This window comes from Haemaphysalis longicornis, unplaced genomic scaffold (genome assembly GCF_048455015.1).
Source record: "Haemaphysalis longicornis isolate Haplotype H1 unplaced genomic scaffold, Haemaphysalis longicornis Haplotype H1 scaffold_2, whole genome shotgun sequence".
NCBI classification, from domain to species: domain Eukaryota; kingdom Metazoa; phylum Arthropoda; class Arachnida; order Ixodida; family Ixodidae; genus Haemaphysalis; species Haemaphysalis longicornis.
In genome coordinates, this window is record NW_027526295.1 from 160120989 (window position 1) to 160138065 (window position 17077).

A 17077-nucleotide genomic window follows, 5' to 3' on the forward strand; every position below is an offset into this window, starting at 1 on the left:
AGTTCAATCCTATAAATACCTAGGCGTCACCTTAACCAGTGATCTTTCATGGCGCACGCATATCACGAACGTCATATCATCAGCAAACCGATCTTTGGGTTTCTTAAAGCGCCATCTGCGTCATGCCCCACTGGACGTCAAACTTCTCGCCTATAAATCTTTAATCCGAACTAAACTAGAATATGCGGCTCCCATATGGAGTCCGCACCAGGTATACTTGATCAATGAATTAGAATCTGTGCAAAACCGCGCCACTAGGTTCATTCATTCCTCATATTCATATGACATAAGCATATCATCCCTTAAACGCGAAACTGGTCTTTCAAATCTTTCAGTGCGCCGCCGCATCACCAGCCTTTGTTTGCTACACAAGTTTTTCTACAGCCCTCTTAATCAAGCACCCTACATCGTACCACCGACGCGCATATCTCACCGCACTGCCCACCCGTATCAAATTGCGCGTCCACATGCTCGCACTACTACTTTTTCTGCCTCTTTTTTCCCCCGTGTAGCAGTGGACTGGAATGGCCTTCCCTGTGACGTTCCGGCCATCACGTGTTCATCAACATTTAAAGAGAAGGTCACCACGCACATTTCCATTTGACGACCTGTGAACATTTATCTGTTACCCACCCCTTATGTAACACCCCCTACAGGGGGTCTTTAAGGTATTAAAGTGATGTGATGTGATGTGATGTGATACCTATTTTGTCCCCTGACGAGGCCAGCACCCCGGGTGTATACGACAGACGGCATGGCTGCGTGACTACAAATAATTTAAGACATGTACGGCACGTATTCTTCGTGCTATGTCCGCCGCGTGCACTTTGCACTAAATATAAAATCAATGCTTCTTTACCACCGTTCCTGTATTTGTTCAGGTGATGAGTGTACAGATGTGCTTGCTGTTGTGCCTAGAGAATCGCCTTGGGCAAAACAAAATGCGATAAACGGATACCAGGACAGGGGCCAAATGCTGTGACCGAACCATGGAGGAAGGACCGAACGCTATTTTTCTATTTTATGTGAATCCCTTTCCGTGGTAAGTTCATTGAAATAAGCTGTCGATATTGGTGATAAACAAATAGTTCTCACTGTGTGAATTTCGGTAACCGCAGTGAGCGATGAAAAAACCCTGCCGATCCAAAAAATCTCGGCGCTGCTGATCCAGTCCAGTTATATTAGACAAAAAAGAAAAACAGGTGAGGTAGCAGGTCGAAATACTCAACAAAATACGCGCACATCAACATGTATAGGTGTTGATCATGAAATGTTTAGCGGCAGAAAGGGACAGAAAGCCGTGATGGCTAAAAAAAAAAAAAAAACACGCAGTGCGTAAGAAGGCGACATTAATGTTCGCAGTCGTCAACAAAATTCTCTCTCATTTCTCCTGCTCAGAATTCTCTCTCTCTATAAGTATTACCTGATAGTTCTTTCTATAAGTATTACCTGATAAAGAACAAATACAGAAACATATTTTTACACGACGTATAACTGCAAACATGCCATGTGTCCTCCTTATCTCCTCTCTATTTTCCTGTAATCCCCTTTTCCCATACCCCACACCAGCAGGCGTTGCGGTGTCCACCCGAGGCGTGAGAAATTGCGCCTGCTGGTGGGCTCTCCTTTCGATTCTCCTGAACATGAATTCATTTATTCATTCAAGCAGGCTGGAAGTTTAGTCCAGGCGTTTTGCTTTAGGTCACTGGGAATATCGTAGGCGCGTATGACGGAGATCTTGGATCCGTCGATTGTTTATCACTAGTGAAATAAGTGCTGCATATTGTTATCCCCTTCGCCTGATACCATTCGCTTGCATCGGCACTTGTGCAAAGAAAAACAATGGCCAACCATCTTCCGCGCACCGCCATGCAACGATATGTAAACAAACACTTCCTTCAGGTGACGCGCACTGTGTAGCCGTCGTGTTGGCTGGTCATGAAGGGATGAACATAATAAAAATAAAAAGAACTTTGTTTCTAGAAGAGAAGTAGAGTAAGTATTTGCAAAGTTCACAACGTAACACTTCTTGCGGACCCGACAAACTCACCTTCTCAGTGGAACTACATTAGCGCTGTCTGCTTGGCTTTCCACCGCGTAGTTTGGAAATATCCCACGAGACGGCGCAGCAGTTCTGTTGCACGGCCCCTACAGATTTCTGACCATATGGGAGCATATGCATTGGACGACTGCCTGCGACAAATAAAAATGCTGAATTTGTGGAGATTTGACAACCCTAAACCTCAGCAAAGCTGCTACTCGTGGTCAATAAATTGCAGCACAGGAAATACCGGGCTTAAAAAAAAGTTTCACCAGGAGATTCCCCAGAAAGGCATCCTGTGCTCAAACTGGCCGCAGCGTGACCGTCGATCAGCTCGACATACAATACCTTTCATTGGCCCCGAATTCTTCTACAACTTTCCAACGCTCTGCCCCAAAGTTTGCGTGTACGGGCGCTACCCGCTAGACATGTCACGTAGACGCGCTGCTCGCCTATTCTCTCCGTTACGGTAGGCAGTATCAATGAAGCGTCCTTTAACCGGCAATTTCGTTTTATGACGAAGCTCAGGGCCCGATAAGCCTGCGCGTCCCACTGTCATAACCATGGAGGCAGAGCACGCGACTTTCTTTGTATCTTTGTTTGCTCTGCGTACGTATTTGCGCTCCTCGTCAAGCCGAAAGCGTTGAGACGACACCCACTAGCTAAACAGTCCTATTGGCTTTCTTTTTACGGCACAAGTATTTTATTGTGCGGTCACGGGCTGCTTCACTCGGTGGTGGTATGCAATCGTAAGTGACGCCATTCGATCCCTGTCAATGCAACCGTATCTATCGATGACCCAGGGATTGTGGCTGCTTTTTCATCTAGGTGGTGTTGACTCCACCTTGAATGTGGTGGCGCAGACGGCGAGCATGAGACCCAGACGCTGACGACAAGATACGCAAGCGGGCAGAGCGGATGACAAGGCTGGTCGCCTCACTACCGCCGGGTGTCCACGCCGCCATCGCAACAGCGTGCCTGACTTCGTCTACATGGTCCTTCTGGTGGACTCTGCACCGCACCACCGAAAGCCGGCCACCTCCGTTGAACTGACAGGACATCGGAAGCAGCTGCTGCTGTCACTAAAGCTAAGCCTTCCGCCACGGTAGTCCCACCTCCGTGTGCTTAGACTGCCTGGAGTAGTTCGTGCTCGTGCACGCTGTTGCACAAACAAAGCGTTGTAAACTCCTGATTAACGGTGCACACGTCATTCTGAGATATCGGAGGCTCTCTTCTTGAATGAACTGGAGAATTGTGCATCGGTCGTTGAACTGGAGCTGTCTTCTATTTCCATCTTTTGAACTTAGGCTGTCAGCCATTGTGAGCTTTTTTTAGGCCGTAACATCCGCCTACGTTTATTTTTGTCTGCAGGTGTTGTGAATAAGTTAGAGCAAAGGCTTACCGGCGAACGTGCGCTCAATTGCGTATTGTATTAGGAATTATTTAGGAAAGAAAAAAGAGAGGGTCACACTGAGAACTAGCACAAGCTTAATCGAAATTGGCTGCACACTAATAAGGTTCAGAAGCGTTTAGTTTGCTATCGACGGCTGGAATAAAATTTCTCTGGTCACCTTTTTTCCCGGAGGTATTAAAATACAAAATCAATGCTGGTGACGCTGCCAAGGTTAGGTATAAAGCACGTGTAGTTGAGCTCAATAGCCATTTCCCAAATATGAAACTTTAGATGAGTTTTGGTGCGGTCCACGCTGTTAAGGGTCAGAATTTCGTTCCGAACAACCTACTCTCAACGGCTGACAGCTTCCGCAGGACTTGGCGCAGGGTGGCCACCCTTTAAATTACAATTGAACCTTTTTTATCCTTAGGTTGAGGTAACAGTGAAGTAAAAATTATATTGAGTTTGATTTTTTCCGAGCACCATTCGAAGGCCCACTTTAGAAGTCTGCTCTGCGATTCCTCGCAGAGCTTTCAAAGCTCCCGTTCCTGAACATCTGACCCCGAAAACGTCGCCAAAATCTTAAGCAATTTAATATCGCTTGATATTAGCAGACGGAGTGCCGTTGTCAAAGAAGATCATCTTGTAGAATAACATACAAATCAGTAACCAACTCCGCCAACATCCAACTGCATCTAACGCTTTCGGTAACCAACGCTGAAGCCGCTCTCTACACGTTCACAAGTGCATCATCGCAGTGAAGTTTCTTCTAAAAAGGACTGTGTACTTTTCTGAAGCCGCGAGTCGGTCGATGCAGATAAGTTGGCTCGCGTCGAGCAACGCGTGCAGGTGAAGTGGACTACATTGTTCCAGAGGAATAATTTAACTGACGTTTCGAGTGGACGTTTGCTATCATCGACGGCTGACAACGCGCAATTCGATCTCCAAGCAATTTGACCGATACTCCACCAGGGCCGGCAGATCATCTCGAGGGCATTTTTCACAAGTTCCATTTTCCGTCGATACACACACCTCAGTTATTTGACACCATGGATTTCGACGGTGCCCTGATGAAGAGTGGCGGCTTTGGCCGCTTCCAGAAGATGCTCGCCCTGATCTTTCTGACCACGGCCACGGCCCACTTCTCCTTCAACCACATGGCCCAGGTGTTCTTGCTAATCGTACCGGAACACTATTGGTGCCCCGTCGTTACGTCCAACGACGGCGGTGCTGCTGTGAACTCCAGCTTGGCTGGCGACTTTTTGGATGCGGACGGCTACTTTTCGAACGGTTCGGTGATCGTGTCTCGGCAAACGTGCCGCCTCGAGCTTGGCATCGGTGCCGTTGACTTGAACGGAACCACTACGGAACAGTGTCCGGAAGGATGGCATTACGAGTACGGGGACCTTTACGTCACCATGTCTACTGAGGTAAGATTCATAATTTTGGAAGCAGTATATGAGTGAACGTAAAAGTGTTAGGTGAAAAGCTGCACGATTTAATGTTCGTATTGATTTGATTGATTGTAGGGTTTAACGCGCCGACGCAACGCAGGTGATGAGGCGCGCCGTAGTGGAGGGCTCCGGATTAATTTTGACCACCTGGGGATCTTTAACGTGCGCCGAAATCTCGTACACACGGGCGTTTTTGCTTTTCGCCTCCATCAGAAAAGCGGCCGCCGCGGCCGGGAATCGAACCCGCGACCTCGTGCTCAGTAGCGCAACGCCTTAGCTTAATGTTCGTATAGATGGAACCCCTAGCCGTATACCTTGTATGATGGCCTTTGCTGATTTCCATTACCAGTCGACTTCAGTTTTGACTTGTACCATTAGACGTGCCTATAGAAAAAAGTCCCCGAGGAGCTTAGCGTTGGACGGTTGAGTTCTTTTTTGTACGGTTGCTGGAAGAATTGTTATTCTGGTAGAAATAAAGATGAAATGTAGTGAAGGTGGTTGCTTAGTTATTTGAGTATATACGGATGGGCTTATGAGGGGAGCATACAGTGAATTCGTGGAAATTTTAAAGGATGTTTGGAATTTCAGAATTCTATAAGTCGGGAAAATAGAGTGAGCTCGGATTATGAGCACAGGAGCAGATTGTCGCTGGCCCCATTTCCCGGACTACGTTATGCTATAGGTAACTTAACAAAACTTGTTGGGGGGCTAGTTGGTTCATGATTCTTAAAAAATATGTTTAGCGCAAAAAAACCAAAGACAGTACACAAGAAAGGAGACGGGACAAGCGCTAACTTTCAACGGAACTTTATTCACCGCCGGAGCCGGTAAATATAGAAACAACTAGAGCATGCGCAGTATGCGCCACACTAAGAGTATCTCAACTACGCACATGCGTCAATCACCGAAACGCTCGAAAAAAATATTTCTCAGAGTTAAACAGGACCACCGACGTATCGCTGGTACACTTATTGCCTTTTTGCTTGATATAAAAAGCTTCCAAGAGTTCCCGCGCGTTCGCAGCACGGGAGATACGACAGCACGAGAACTCCTGGAAGCTTTTTATATCAAGCAAAAAGGCGATAAGTGTATCAGCGATACGTCGGTGGTCCTGTTTAACTCTGAGAAATCTTTTTTTTTTCGAGCATTTCGGTGGTTGACGCATATGCGTACTTGAGATACTCTTACTGTGGCGCATGCTGCGCATGCTCCAGTTGTTTCTATATTTACCGGCTTCGGCGGTGAATAAAGTTCCGTTGAAAGTTAGCGCTTGTCCCGTCTCCTTTCTTGTGTACTGTCTTTGGTTTTTTTGCGCTAAACATATTTTTAAGAACGTTATGCTATAGCATACAGAATAGCGATACCTTTGCTTCTGCGCTCTTGTTTTTCCTCCTTGTAGCAACAAGTGCCAAAGTGAATGAGTCCAGGTTCGTGCGCGGCAATGCCGACAGTAAAACACGTGACAATTGATGCTGTAAGGACCGCACTGCAGCAACAACTTGTTGTTCATTGCAAGCGACCGGGGAGTAGTGTGCGGTAGGTGTGATGAAGGACCGGGCTGGAAATGTGTTGACGCATGCCTTTTCAGAAAGTGAAATGCTTTGTCAGAGGTGACGTAGACAGGCTGAACTGCTCTTTACTTTAAGCGCAATGTCATGCTCTGGTTGGTTATGAGGACGTTATACGCTCGAAGGGCCAGACCATTTGTGCGTGTCAGTTCAGTCGATAAGGGGCTGCTCTGACTAAAAAAAAAAAAAAAAAGAGGCCGTTACAAAACTACCCATTATCCGCACAGAACGTTAAACCAAAACTGAAATATATCATCAAAGTTCTTGTTTATCTCATTATTATAGCACCCCCACAAAATGGGTCAATTATTGATTTGATTGGAGTGATTGATTGTAGGGGTTAACACGCCGACGCAATGCAGGCAATGAGGCGCGCCGTAGTGGAGGGCTCCGGATTAATTTTTGCCACCTGGGGATCTTTAAAGTGCGCCGAAATCTCGTACTCACGGGCGGTTTTGCTTTACGCCTGAATAAAAAAATGAGTTATTAACTGCCGAAGTCAAATACATTAATTAAGGTCCCTAGATGGGCGAGTTAGTTGCAGGGCTCTTTACGCTGGGATTGCGATGTCGATGCTTTGGCCAACACTGCCACGAACGAGATTGCGAAGGTGCGCCGTTTCGATTAAAAAACAATGTGGTTGATCGTTCTTTCATAGGTATCGGAAAAACACGAAAGTGAAATGTGCCTTCACAGGATCAGTCAAATGTTTATTCTGCATCGATATGAACTTGCACGTCGCTATTTATATTTCGTCGGTGTGACACCGTCAGACGCATCAACATTAGACACTGAATTGCACGCACCGGAGAACTGCGTAAACCCGAATGAAACCACATGCGCTCGCAAAACGTGCGAACGAAACCGAACGGGGTGCCAGCGAATCGTTTGGTGAACTCGCGGTCCGCTGCAGCGAAAGAGTATGATTTGCGCGGCTGTCTTGGGGGTGTGCTTGGCGAGTGACAACCTGCTCGACAGCAGGCAGTGCTACTACGCCAACTACAAACACAGTCAGTGATCACGCCGGCGCTCGCGCGTCACGTGTGCCCGGACGTGTACGCCAGTGACGTGTGTAGTGTGTGCGGGCAACATCGCGCAACTCTGGCCCACATCCTGTGGGACTGTGCAGTGCACCCCGTGGAAGCTGCCGACCTCTACGGCCGGCTGCCGGACACCATAACGAGTGCCGTCTATTCGACGGACCTGAACGCACAAACTCTAGCCGTCCAGCAGCTCGAGGCTGCTCTCGCCAGGCAGAAGCGGAGCGAGTCGCAGACGGGGGGGAAAGGGACGAACTCCCGAGTACCTTTCGCGCACCGCTCACGCCGACACCGGCGGGGCCAAGTCCCGAGGACGTCGTGAACGTGGGTGGGATGTGGAGGCTCTGCGCATCCCGACCTCCCACTCCCTGCTGGCCTCAAATAAAGTCTTTCTCTCTCTCTCTCCCCCCCCCTGCTGGCGCGTCGCTTTGGCAAATGTGCGACCACTGCGTTCTTGCCCGTCTAGTGTACGGCATACGGTTGCGTTGCGACGAGGTCAGGTGGCGCGAACTGTCGGCGCTCATTAGCATCGTGATACACTACTTCGCTTCACCGCTGTTAGATGGCAGCACTATCTAAATGGAGGTGGTTATAGGAAGGATACATGGAGCGTTCATACTGCTGCATGCGCTTGAGCTCAAGGAGCAGTTGGTAAAGCGTTCGACAACTGTCGTTGCGGTGATGGAGATCCCGGCTCGAATCCTGGCGCCGCCGCGTCAATGAAACTTTTTCTGGTGAAGTCATTTCCGTGACTGATGCCGTCATTCAAATCTTTGTGGATCCCGGCATAAAACACGACTTTCGTGTTAAAAACGTAGGCTGCTTATGCTAGTGTTAAGGGTGTTTCGTCCCCATTCCTTGGAATTGAAGACCCGAGTTTCAACACGGCTTCGCGTGGCATGACAAATACAGCTGCAAAAAAATGACGACAAACCTCAGCACATCTTTCACATATGTGGCTTGAAAATACTTACGTGGAATGCTTACGTGGGGTTGCCCATGGTGCGGAAGGAACGGTAAATTCTGGTGGGAGAAGGGACAGCGGCATTCAATACCCCCCGCCCCTCATAGAACTTGAACGAGAACCAAAATGAGTAGCGAGGAGTTGCCGAAGCTGTGATTTTGTAAATGCTATCTGCCACAGCACTCCCATCATTGAGCATTTGCAGGAATGAGAAGTGTAGTTACAGAAATTGCATTTGCAGAGAACGAATGGTCGCCCACCTAAATGCCACTGTAAGCTGGCGGTGAAAAGCAATACAACTGTGTTAGCGATATCAGTGCACGCAAGGAAAACGTTTTGCCAAAGAAACAAAACGTTTTCAAAGTAACAAAATATACAAAGAAAGAGCGCAGGTTGCGCTGGCGCTGGCTTCGCTCTCTGCTACCGTCGTTGCCTCGGAGACGTCAAGTCGAAACGCGTCTCGCTACCCGCCTCGGCCGGTGCATTCACCACATGATGCCTCGACTGGTCCTGTGATTCCCATCACCGCTGGTGCGAGGTTGTAAAATCACTGTGCAGCCAGTTCCGGGCAGCAAAAAAAAATTTCCCCGCATTTCCCCGAGGGGAAGAATGTGAAAGTGCGAATGCAGGAGTTGAATTTGCGCGGTTCGGTAATGTTCGCGAAAGAGAGATCACACACACACACACACAACTACAAAGAAAGAAAGATGCATTTATTCACAGACACCTATTTGTGTTGTCGTTGTACTTGATTGCTAGAGCGGATCTCAGCTTTGAAATTTCGTGTCAGTACTCCTTTAAGCGGGTGCATTAGCCCTTCTCACGCCCGATTCCTGGCCAATCCCCCACGTGGGTATGTGCCATGTCAGCAGGAACAACAACAAGAATGAGCCATGGGGACGCGGCCAGGCAGCGCGCGCCCATCTCCCCCCGTTGCTAGGGAAGACGAGGAGCGCGTGCACCCGCAGCTGTTGCTATGCGGACTACGGCGGCGGACGATTCACGCTCGCTTAAGAAGTGCATTCGCACTTAAAATGATGGAACGGGATGAACAGTGACGAAGCGCCTGTACTTGTGGACAACAGAAGAATGGGCTGTAGGCAGCCCACGCCACTCCCAAAGCGAGCACACGTAAACACTGGGAAGCTTATACGCTAAGCATGGTTGGCATGGTGTACGGGGGCGTGCGAGAAATGGAGGAAAGAGTGGACAGCGGACGGGCCGGGCCTCAAGTTCGCAGAGGAGGGGGAGCAGCTGCTAACGCATTCTTAAAGATCCACCAATGGATCTATAACCATGTTTTTCTCGGAGCTTCGTAGCTGAAGCTTTCCTAGGTGCGGTGTTTGAGCTAGAGGCGACGAACATGCCAAATGAGCGATCGATACGGGAAGTTTTGTAGTTTGTAGCGTTAATTGCTAGGCGGCGATTAAAAGTGACGAGCTAAGGTTATAGGGGAAGAACCATTGGTGGACCAAGCTCCTCGGTGTATAACCACGCCAGACAGAATGGTTAAGGTCCTTAGAGTTTTAAGGTCCTCAGTTTTAGGGTCCTTAGTCTTAGCGAAAAGGCCAAACGGGAGAACAAAATATGTGACGAATTATGGCTCAGTTTTGAGGTTCACAAGATATAACTAGATACTTGCCGAGTATTATCCCGCCCTTATATATGCTAGCTGATTACATCCAGTTAGCACGCGGCAATCAGACGGCACACGTCCTGGCCAGAGAACTGGCCCACCGGGCACCGCAAGAAGAGTCGGAGCGGACCTGGCAGCGACTACTCAAGTACGCCGACATTAATCAACACTACCGACGGCTAACGAGAAAAATACATCCTCCAGTAGCCGATCAGGCCACGAAAAAACGGAAAGAAGTTATGCTCAGACGACTACACACCAACACATATTCCAGACCCAACACGATTGCACGGCATCCATCTTACTCAACGATCCCCACTGTACTCATTTCCAAGCCCCAGGTACACTGTACCATATGGTCTGGAAATGTCAACTGAACCAAGATCTCTCTCCCCCCCCCCCCCAATCCCCAACGCCTCGCGCGAGCAGTGGAAAGTACGCTGGCCAGCTCCTGTTCTAAATTGCAGCTTTTGCTAGCCCAAAGGGCGAAGACAGCCAGCAGTACCAACGGAGTCTTGGACTGAAGACCCAGGCCAGACCAGAAATATGCTCACTTCAACTCTGATTAAAGTGTTTTTTCTTTCTCTTTCTCTCCAGTTTTCACCCCAGCTGAAAGGATACTGATAGTTTGCTGGTGTCTTAGAGGAAATTTGTGGCAGTCTCATTAGTGGGTAACCTGTGTGCGTTTTGACCAGTGCAGTTAATACTTGCCAGAGGCGCTCGTCATCTCGCCGGTTATGCCCTTCACGAAAAACTGTCGGCCCTCCTCGCAGCACAACTGGGTATGCGGAGACAGCTGGAAGCAGTACGTTCTCCACACAGCCTTCTGGATCGGCTCGATGACGGGATACGTCACGTCAGGATTTCTGGCGGACAGGTAAGCAAGCACGGGGGCTTGGCTCTGACGTGCGGCAATGCAGACAGTACCGGTCAGCTCTCTTCCATAATGCAGACCTGTTGAGAAGCAGCTTGAAAGCCTTGGCCTTTTAAGTGCAGAGCACTTTAGGGGCTCGCCTTGTCGTCGTAGCTCGCTTGCTGGACTCAAGCAGAGCCCCACGGCGTTCCGTCGTAGCGGCTATCGTCGCGGCGTACAACAGAGGCTTCGAAAGCCAAGCGGTTTATATAGGAATAAGCGTTCAAAACTCGTAAACCGCTGGCGCTTGTCATACATCTCCCCGTTGTTTAGCGCAAAGAAAACTGCAGGTACATTTGAAGCAAAATATCAGTAATTAACAGGCAGCGCCCGCGTTCATTTAGTTAGGAACGGTCGTTGGATTGGTTTTTACGATAGTAAGCTAAAAAAAGTGACAGTGCAACGCGGTCACTTGCGGAAGGAAAAGCAAGCACAAAAAGAACAGAACTCCCGCTGGCGCAGTTTCAGGCAGGGGGCGCGCGAGCACTGCGAAAGCGGAAAATTTGAAATACGTTGGATGGTAGCAGTGAGCGGATAACGGCGCTACAGCCCATTATGGCGAATCAATGCTCTGCACTTCTGACAGCTTTCATATTAAGTGGAACGGCTTTAATTTTTTTTTCAGTGCTGCAGCAGCAGGAACACGATATTGTCGTCATGCAAATGGTCGCAGGCAACTCTTGGGACTGGATGCTTTTACGTGCCTCCGGTCAATCGAAGCTGTAACAAACGTGCGGTGCATAGTAAAAGGCAGAGAAGATAAACACGAGATATATACTTTTCCGAGTGTTTAAACTGACATTTATTGGCTGTGCCTCAGTGTGGTATTGCTCTGCGGGTAGTGTTTACGAAAGAATGGAATGGAATGGATGACTTTATTAGGAGGAGGCGAATGGGCCCTGTTGTGGGACATGGGGAAAAGGGTAGGGGAAGATGGTTCGTATGAATCTTCTCACTGCACTGTGAACGTTCACTTAGCGCGTTATGTCTGTTTACGCCAGTAGGGGTACCATATGCACAGTTGAAGCATCATCATCATCATCATCATCATCATCATCGTCGCACCCTATCTACGCCCACTGCAGGGCAAAGGCCTCTCCCATTAATCTCGAATTATCCCGGTCCTATGAACTGCGACCAATTTATCCCCGCAAACTTCTAGGTCTCATCTGCCCAGCTAACTTTCGGCCGCCCCCTGCCACGCTTGCCTTCTCTAGGGATCCACTCTGTTACCCTTAATGACCAACGGTTATCTTACCTTCGCATTACATGCCCCGCCCACGTCCATTTCTTCTTCTTAATTTCTACTAATATGTCCTTAACACGCGATTGTTCCCTGACCCACTCCGCTCTCTTCTTGTCCCTTAATGTTATACACCTATCATCTTCCGTTTCATTGCTCGCTGAGTCGTCCTCAATTTATGTTGAACCCTCTTAGTGAGCCTCCAAGTTTCTGCCCCGTAAATGAGTACCGGTAAGATGCAGCTGTCATACACTTTCTTCAGGGACAATGGTAGGCTGCCATTCATTATCTGAGAATGCCTGCCGAATGCACTCCACCCCATTCTTACCCTTCTAATTATCTCTGCCTCATGGTTGGGATCCGGGGTCACAACTTGGCCTAAGTAGATATATTCGCTTACCACTTCCACTGCCTCGCTACCCATCTCAAATCGCTGTGCTGTCCCGAGTTTATTGATCCTTACTTTAGTTTTCTGCATATTAATTTTGAGGCCCATGGTTCTACTCTGTTTGTCCAGTGCAGTAAGCATGTTTTGCAATTCGTCGCCCGAGTTACTTAGCAAGGCAACGTCATCAGCAAATCTGAGCTAACTGAGGTATTCTCCCTTAACCCTTACTCCGACCTGTTCCCAATCCAATGTTCTGAATACTTCTTGTAAACATGCTGTGAATAACATTGGAGAGATTGTGTCTCCTTGTCCGACGCTCTTCTTTATAGGTATTTTACTGCTCTCCTTATGGAGGATGATGGTAGCTGTGGACTCATTGTAAATATCCTCTAGTATTCTTACATAATGCCCGTCTACACCCTGGTTCCGTAATGCCTGAATGACTACTGAGGTTTCGAGCGAGTCAAATGCTTTCTGATAATCTATGAAGGCTATATAGGGGTTTAGTATACTCCGCACACTTCTCTATCACCTGATTAATCATGTGAATATGGTCCATTGTTTAATAGCCTTTACGAAACAGTGCTTGTTCTTTAGGTTGACTGAAATCTAACGTGGCAGAAATTCTCTTAGCGATTACCTTGGTAAGTACCTTGTAGACCACTGACAGTAAGCTGATCGGCCTGTAATTTTTCAAGTCCTTCATGTCACCTATCTTATGGATTAGGATGATGTTCGCGTTCCTCCAAGATTCCGGTACACTTGCTGTCATTAGGCACTGCGTGTACAGGCTTGCCAGTTTTACTAGTACAATTTGCCGCCATCCTTCAAGAGGTCTGTTATCTGATCTTCACCAGGTGTTTTGCCTCCTTTCATTACTTTTAAAGCCTTCCTCACTTTTTCTGTCGTTACTGGTGGGATGTCTATCTCCTGTGAACTACCTTCTTGTCCGGCATTATGCTGGATGTCCTGGCTACTATACAGATCTCTATAGAACACGACGATCATCCGGGTATTCAAAATGAGCCTTTGAGGAGCCACAAAGGGTGTGTTTGTGGGGTCATCTAGTGAGGGGGTGAACGATCCGCCATCATAATACTTTATAGAGACCTGTTTTTAGGCTGTAATTTAGACTGTAAATTAGACTGTAATTCTGTAATTTGCGGTAACATTTCGGGGTTGTTTGTGACCTGTTGGACGTGATTTTTCAGAAGACGACGGGCGTACTTGCGTTGTAAGGAACTGGTCCCGGTCAGTTGAGTAAGCTGAACATTCCGAGATGAGGTGGAAAAGGTTCGGTGTATTGTTGCTGCCGCAGTAAGGGAACCGAGGACTAGCAAGGTGCCTATGCGTTGTCCGTTTGGAGATGACATCCGGAGTGTAGGACGAGTCAGCGTAGACTTTATTGGCGAAAAGTTTTCCTGTTCTTGGCAGGGACTGCAGAGGAGCAAGAAAACCAGGTGGTGAGGTGTCGGCACGCCGTTGCCGGCTGAGGTTCTTAATTCAACGGTATTTTTGCTGCCAGTCTTGTTCACATGCCTGTTGGGGGTCAGGTCGTTCTAGGATGGACGCAGGAACCATGGGAGGATTGTGTAAACACTCCCGGGCAGCATTATGCGCCGACTAGTTACCGTCCGCTCCATGTGTGGGAGCAGGAGTTCAGACCAGGCGTATCTTGAACCCTTCGTGAGTGAGGTCTCGGATTTTGTAAACAATGTTGGTGGCCGTAGAATTTGGCGAGAAGGACCTGTTCAGTTCCCGTAGAGCGACATGGGAGTCAGTGATGAGGTGGAACTTGGTGGTGGTGATAAATGAGGTCGCACTTCGTATGGTCTGAATGGCGCCGAGGATTCCGAAAAGTTTGACTTCATCAGTGAGACCGTATGTGTTGTTAGAGGCATTAAGCTGGGGGATGTCAGGGCAGGTCCAGGCAACCGCTGCTGTTGTTCCGTTCATGGCTGCGTCCGTGAAAATGTCGATTTCATCCGGAGCTTTGTCGTTGGCGACAGTGCGAACATACTGTTCCCGCACGGCACGGTTATGGCGAGAAATGGGTCAGCGTCTGAGGTGGCCCTGGGCGGGTCGCTCCCAGGGTGGAATAGCAAGTGGAAAAGTGTCAGATTTAAAATTACTGTTTAATGTGTCCCACTTCAAAATAGATTTTAATTGAGGTACATATTCAAAGTGCTTCTGAAAGCGAAGCGTCGTCTCCTGTACCAGGTTGGCGACGGGAGGAAGCGAAACTGCTTCCGACAGCACGTCTGTTTTGGTATGGAGTGAAAGCCCCGAAGTAGTACGGATTAGATTTCTGTTGAGGATGCTCCGCTCGTTTAAATGGCGGGGACGCAATTCATAAATTGGGAACCCGTAAGTCAGTCGTCCGTGCGCAAGGGCACGAGCAAGCATGAGACCTGCATTCTGACGCGATCCGCCACATTTTCCAGAGATGCGAGTTATCAAGTGTAATGTGGACCGCCAAGTAGTTCTTAAATGACAAATCCATGCCGCGGCACTATTACAGCTGCTTATCTGCAACCCCAGTAGCTTAATAATGTCATTTTTAGAGGTAATAACCTTGTTGGCCAGTTGAAGTTCGATGGTTTAATCCCCATGCGTCGCGCGCTTGCCGTCCACGCTGAGGAATTATGTCTCATTCGGTAATAACTGCAGATTGAATGTAGCGAGGGTGCGCTCCAAGCTGAACACAGCAGATTGAAGCTCAATTTGCATACCTTCTTTGGAGTCCTAGTCGGCAGCTTCTGTCCACACGACAATATCATCTGCATACATGGCGAAGCGGGCAGCAGATTTGTTTCGAGTGTTCGAGCAACGTGGTTCATAGCCAGGTTGAATAGTATAGGTTCGAGAATCGAGCCTTGAGGAACGCCTTTGTCAAGGTTGGGTGTTGCGTCCCGCGGGTTGAGACGAATGGGTCGGTGCTCTAGAAAGCAACGAACCCAATTCTGCGCCTTTAACTGGGGAAGGAAGCGGCCCATTCTCGGAGTATGCCCTCTTGGCTGATGTTGTCGAAAGCCTTGTGAATATCGAGAGCGACGATGTAGTCAGGAGTACTCTTGCGGGATGTTCGGTTTACTACTCGACGGAGAAGCCAAAGATAGTCGTGCATTCCCAATTTATGGCGGAAGCCTGTTAGGGCCGGGTGAAACCAACCAGTCTGCTCGAAATATTGTTGAAGCCTGTTACTGATCATTCGTTCTATTAATTTGCATAGGACAGGAATAATGCAATAGGCCTGAGGTTTTCTCATTTACGAGGCTCTTTGTCCTGCTTGGGTATTGGAAGAAAAGTATTTACGCAAGAAATACTATATTTTAGCGAGAGTATTTTTGTTATCTCTAAAAGGCAACAGGGCTGAAATTATTCAGTGCTGTAGACATACAAGAAGAGCAGCTGGCGTAGTCGGTCTTCAGTCATGTGTTTTAGAAACCTGAATCTCAAGAAACAGCAATAAAACAGCTAAAAACAAGAACACACAGTTCGATATGTCGTCCTGCCTCTTCTCGCTCTGTAGCCCTGTTTCAGAAGATTCAGTTTGTACCAACGATTCCCGATAAAACTTTCTTTTCTTTCAGTTTTAGGAACTGCGGGAGCAAAACATTCGTCAATGCTAACGCGAGCTAGTCGTTGCGGGCCGACGTCGCAAAACGTAGAAGTGTTAGCTGCGAGTTACCAGTCGTAAATGCCTTCCTTGGCTCTTAAATGTGCCACAGAGACAAAACACAAGCTTGATTCAATAAAAAAATCCCGGGCCATCTTCACTAACGTGAAACCTGGAAAGAGGCAATGCATGTAGTATATAAGTGTATTGTTGGCGCCTTGGTATTTTTGCCAAAGGAGATGAACACATTGAAGGATAGGAATATACAGCTTTGCTGTAAAAGTCTCGTCTTCGAAGCGCCAAGCATTCTAGCCCAAGGTGTAAGCGAGTTTTCCGGTGTTTTAGTACCGTGACTACATGAGACGACGATTAGGACGACGACACGAGACGCCAACAGCCCGAGCCCCTGAGGGGCTTCGCGCTTTAAAAACTGCTTTGCTTCGATAACAACGATACTAATTTTCTCCCTAACTTTAAACAAATAATACAGATATTAGGACAAACATATGAAGCAGTGGCGACTCCCCTGCCGCCTTTCGGCGAAGTGTCGATGACGTCACAGAATCTTGTTTGCGCGATTGGCGGCGACCGACCTAAGCCTCCCCCTATAAACACGAGTGGGCGACTGCAGTGCGGCTTCCAGTCCCGTATGATTGTGTCACTTGAATGATAACGCGCAGTTAGAGTACTGATAACTACGTTTTTTGTGTCGGCCCAAATCACGTCACCTCCACTCATGAAACGTCTATGTAGCGCGAAATTTGAAAGTGTTTTCAGTATTTCTCGCGTATTTTCGGTTTTAAGCTGTCTTGACTCAA

The 17077-nt window shown here is 48.1% G+C and overlaps 1 protein-coding gene across 1 annotated transcript in view; it reads left to right on the top strand.

Moving 5' to 3' along the window:
* Positions 1 to 2892: 2892 nt before the first annotated feature.
* LOC144169397 (solute carrier family 22 member 7-like) overlaps positions 2893 to 17077 on the top strand; it is an 88469-nt gene continuing 74284 nt past the window's right edge. The window contains exons 1-2 of the mRNA XM_077698518.1: positions 2893 to 4864; positions 10870 to 10973. Coding sequence (XP_077554644.1) covers positions 4484 to 4864; positions 10870 to 10973 — 485 coding nt within the window. The 5' untranslated portion in view covers positions 2893 to 4483. The remainder of the gene's footprint in view (positions 4865 to 10869; positions 10974 to 17077) is intronic.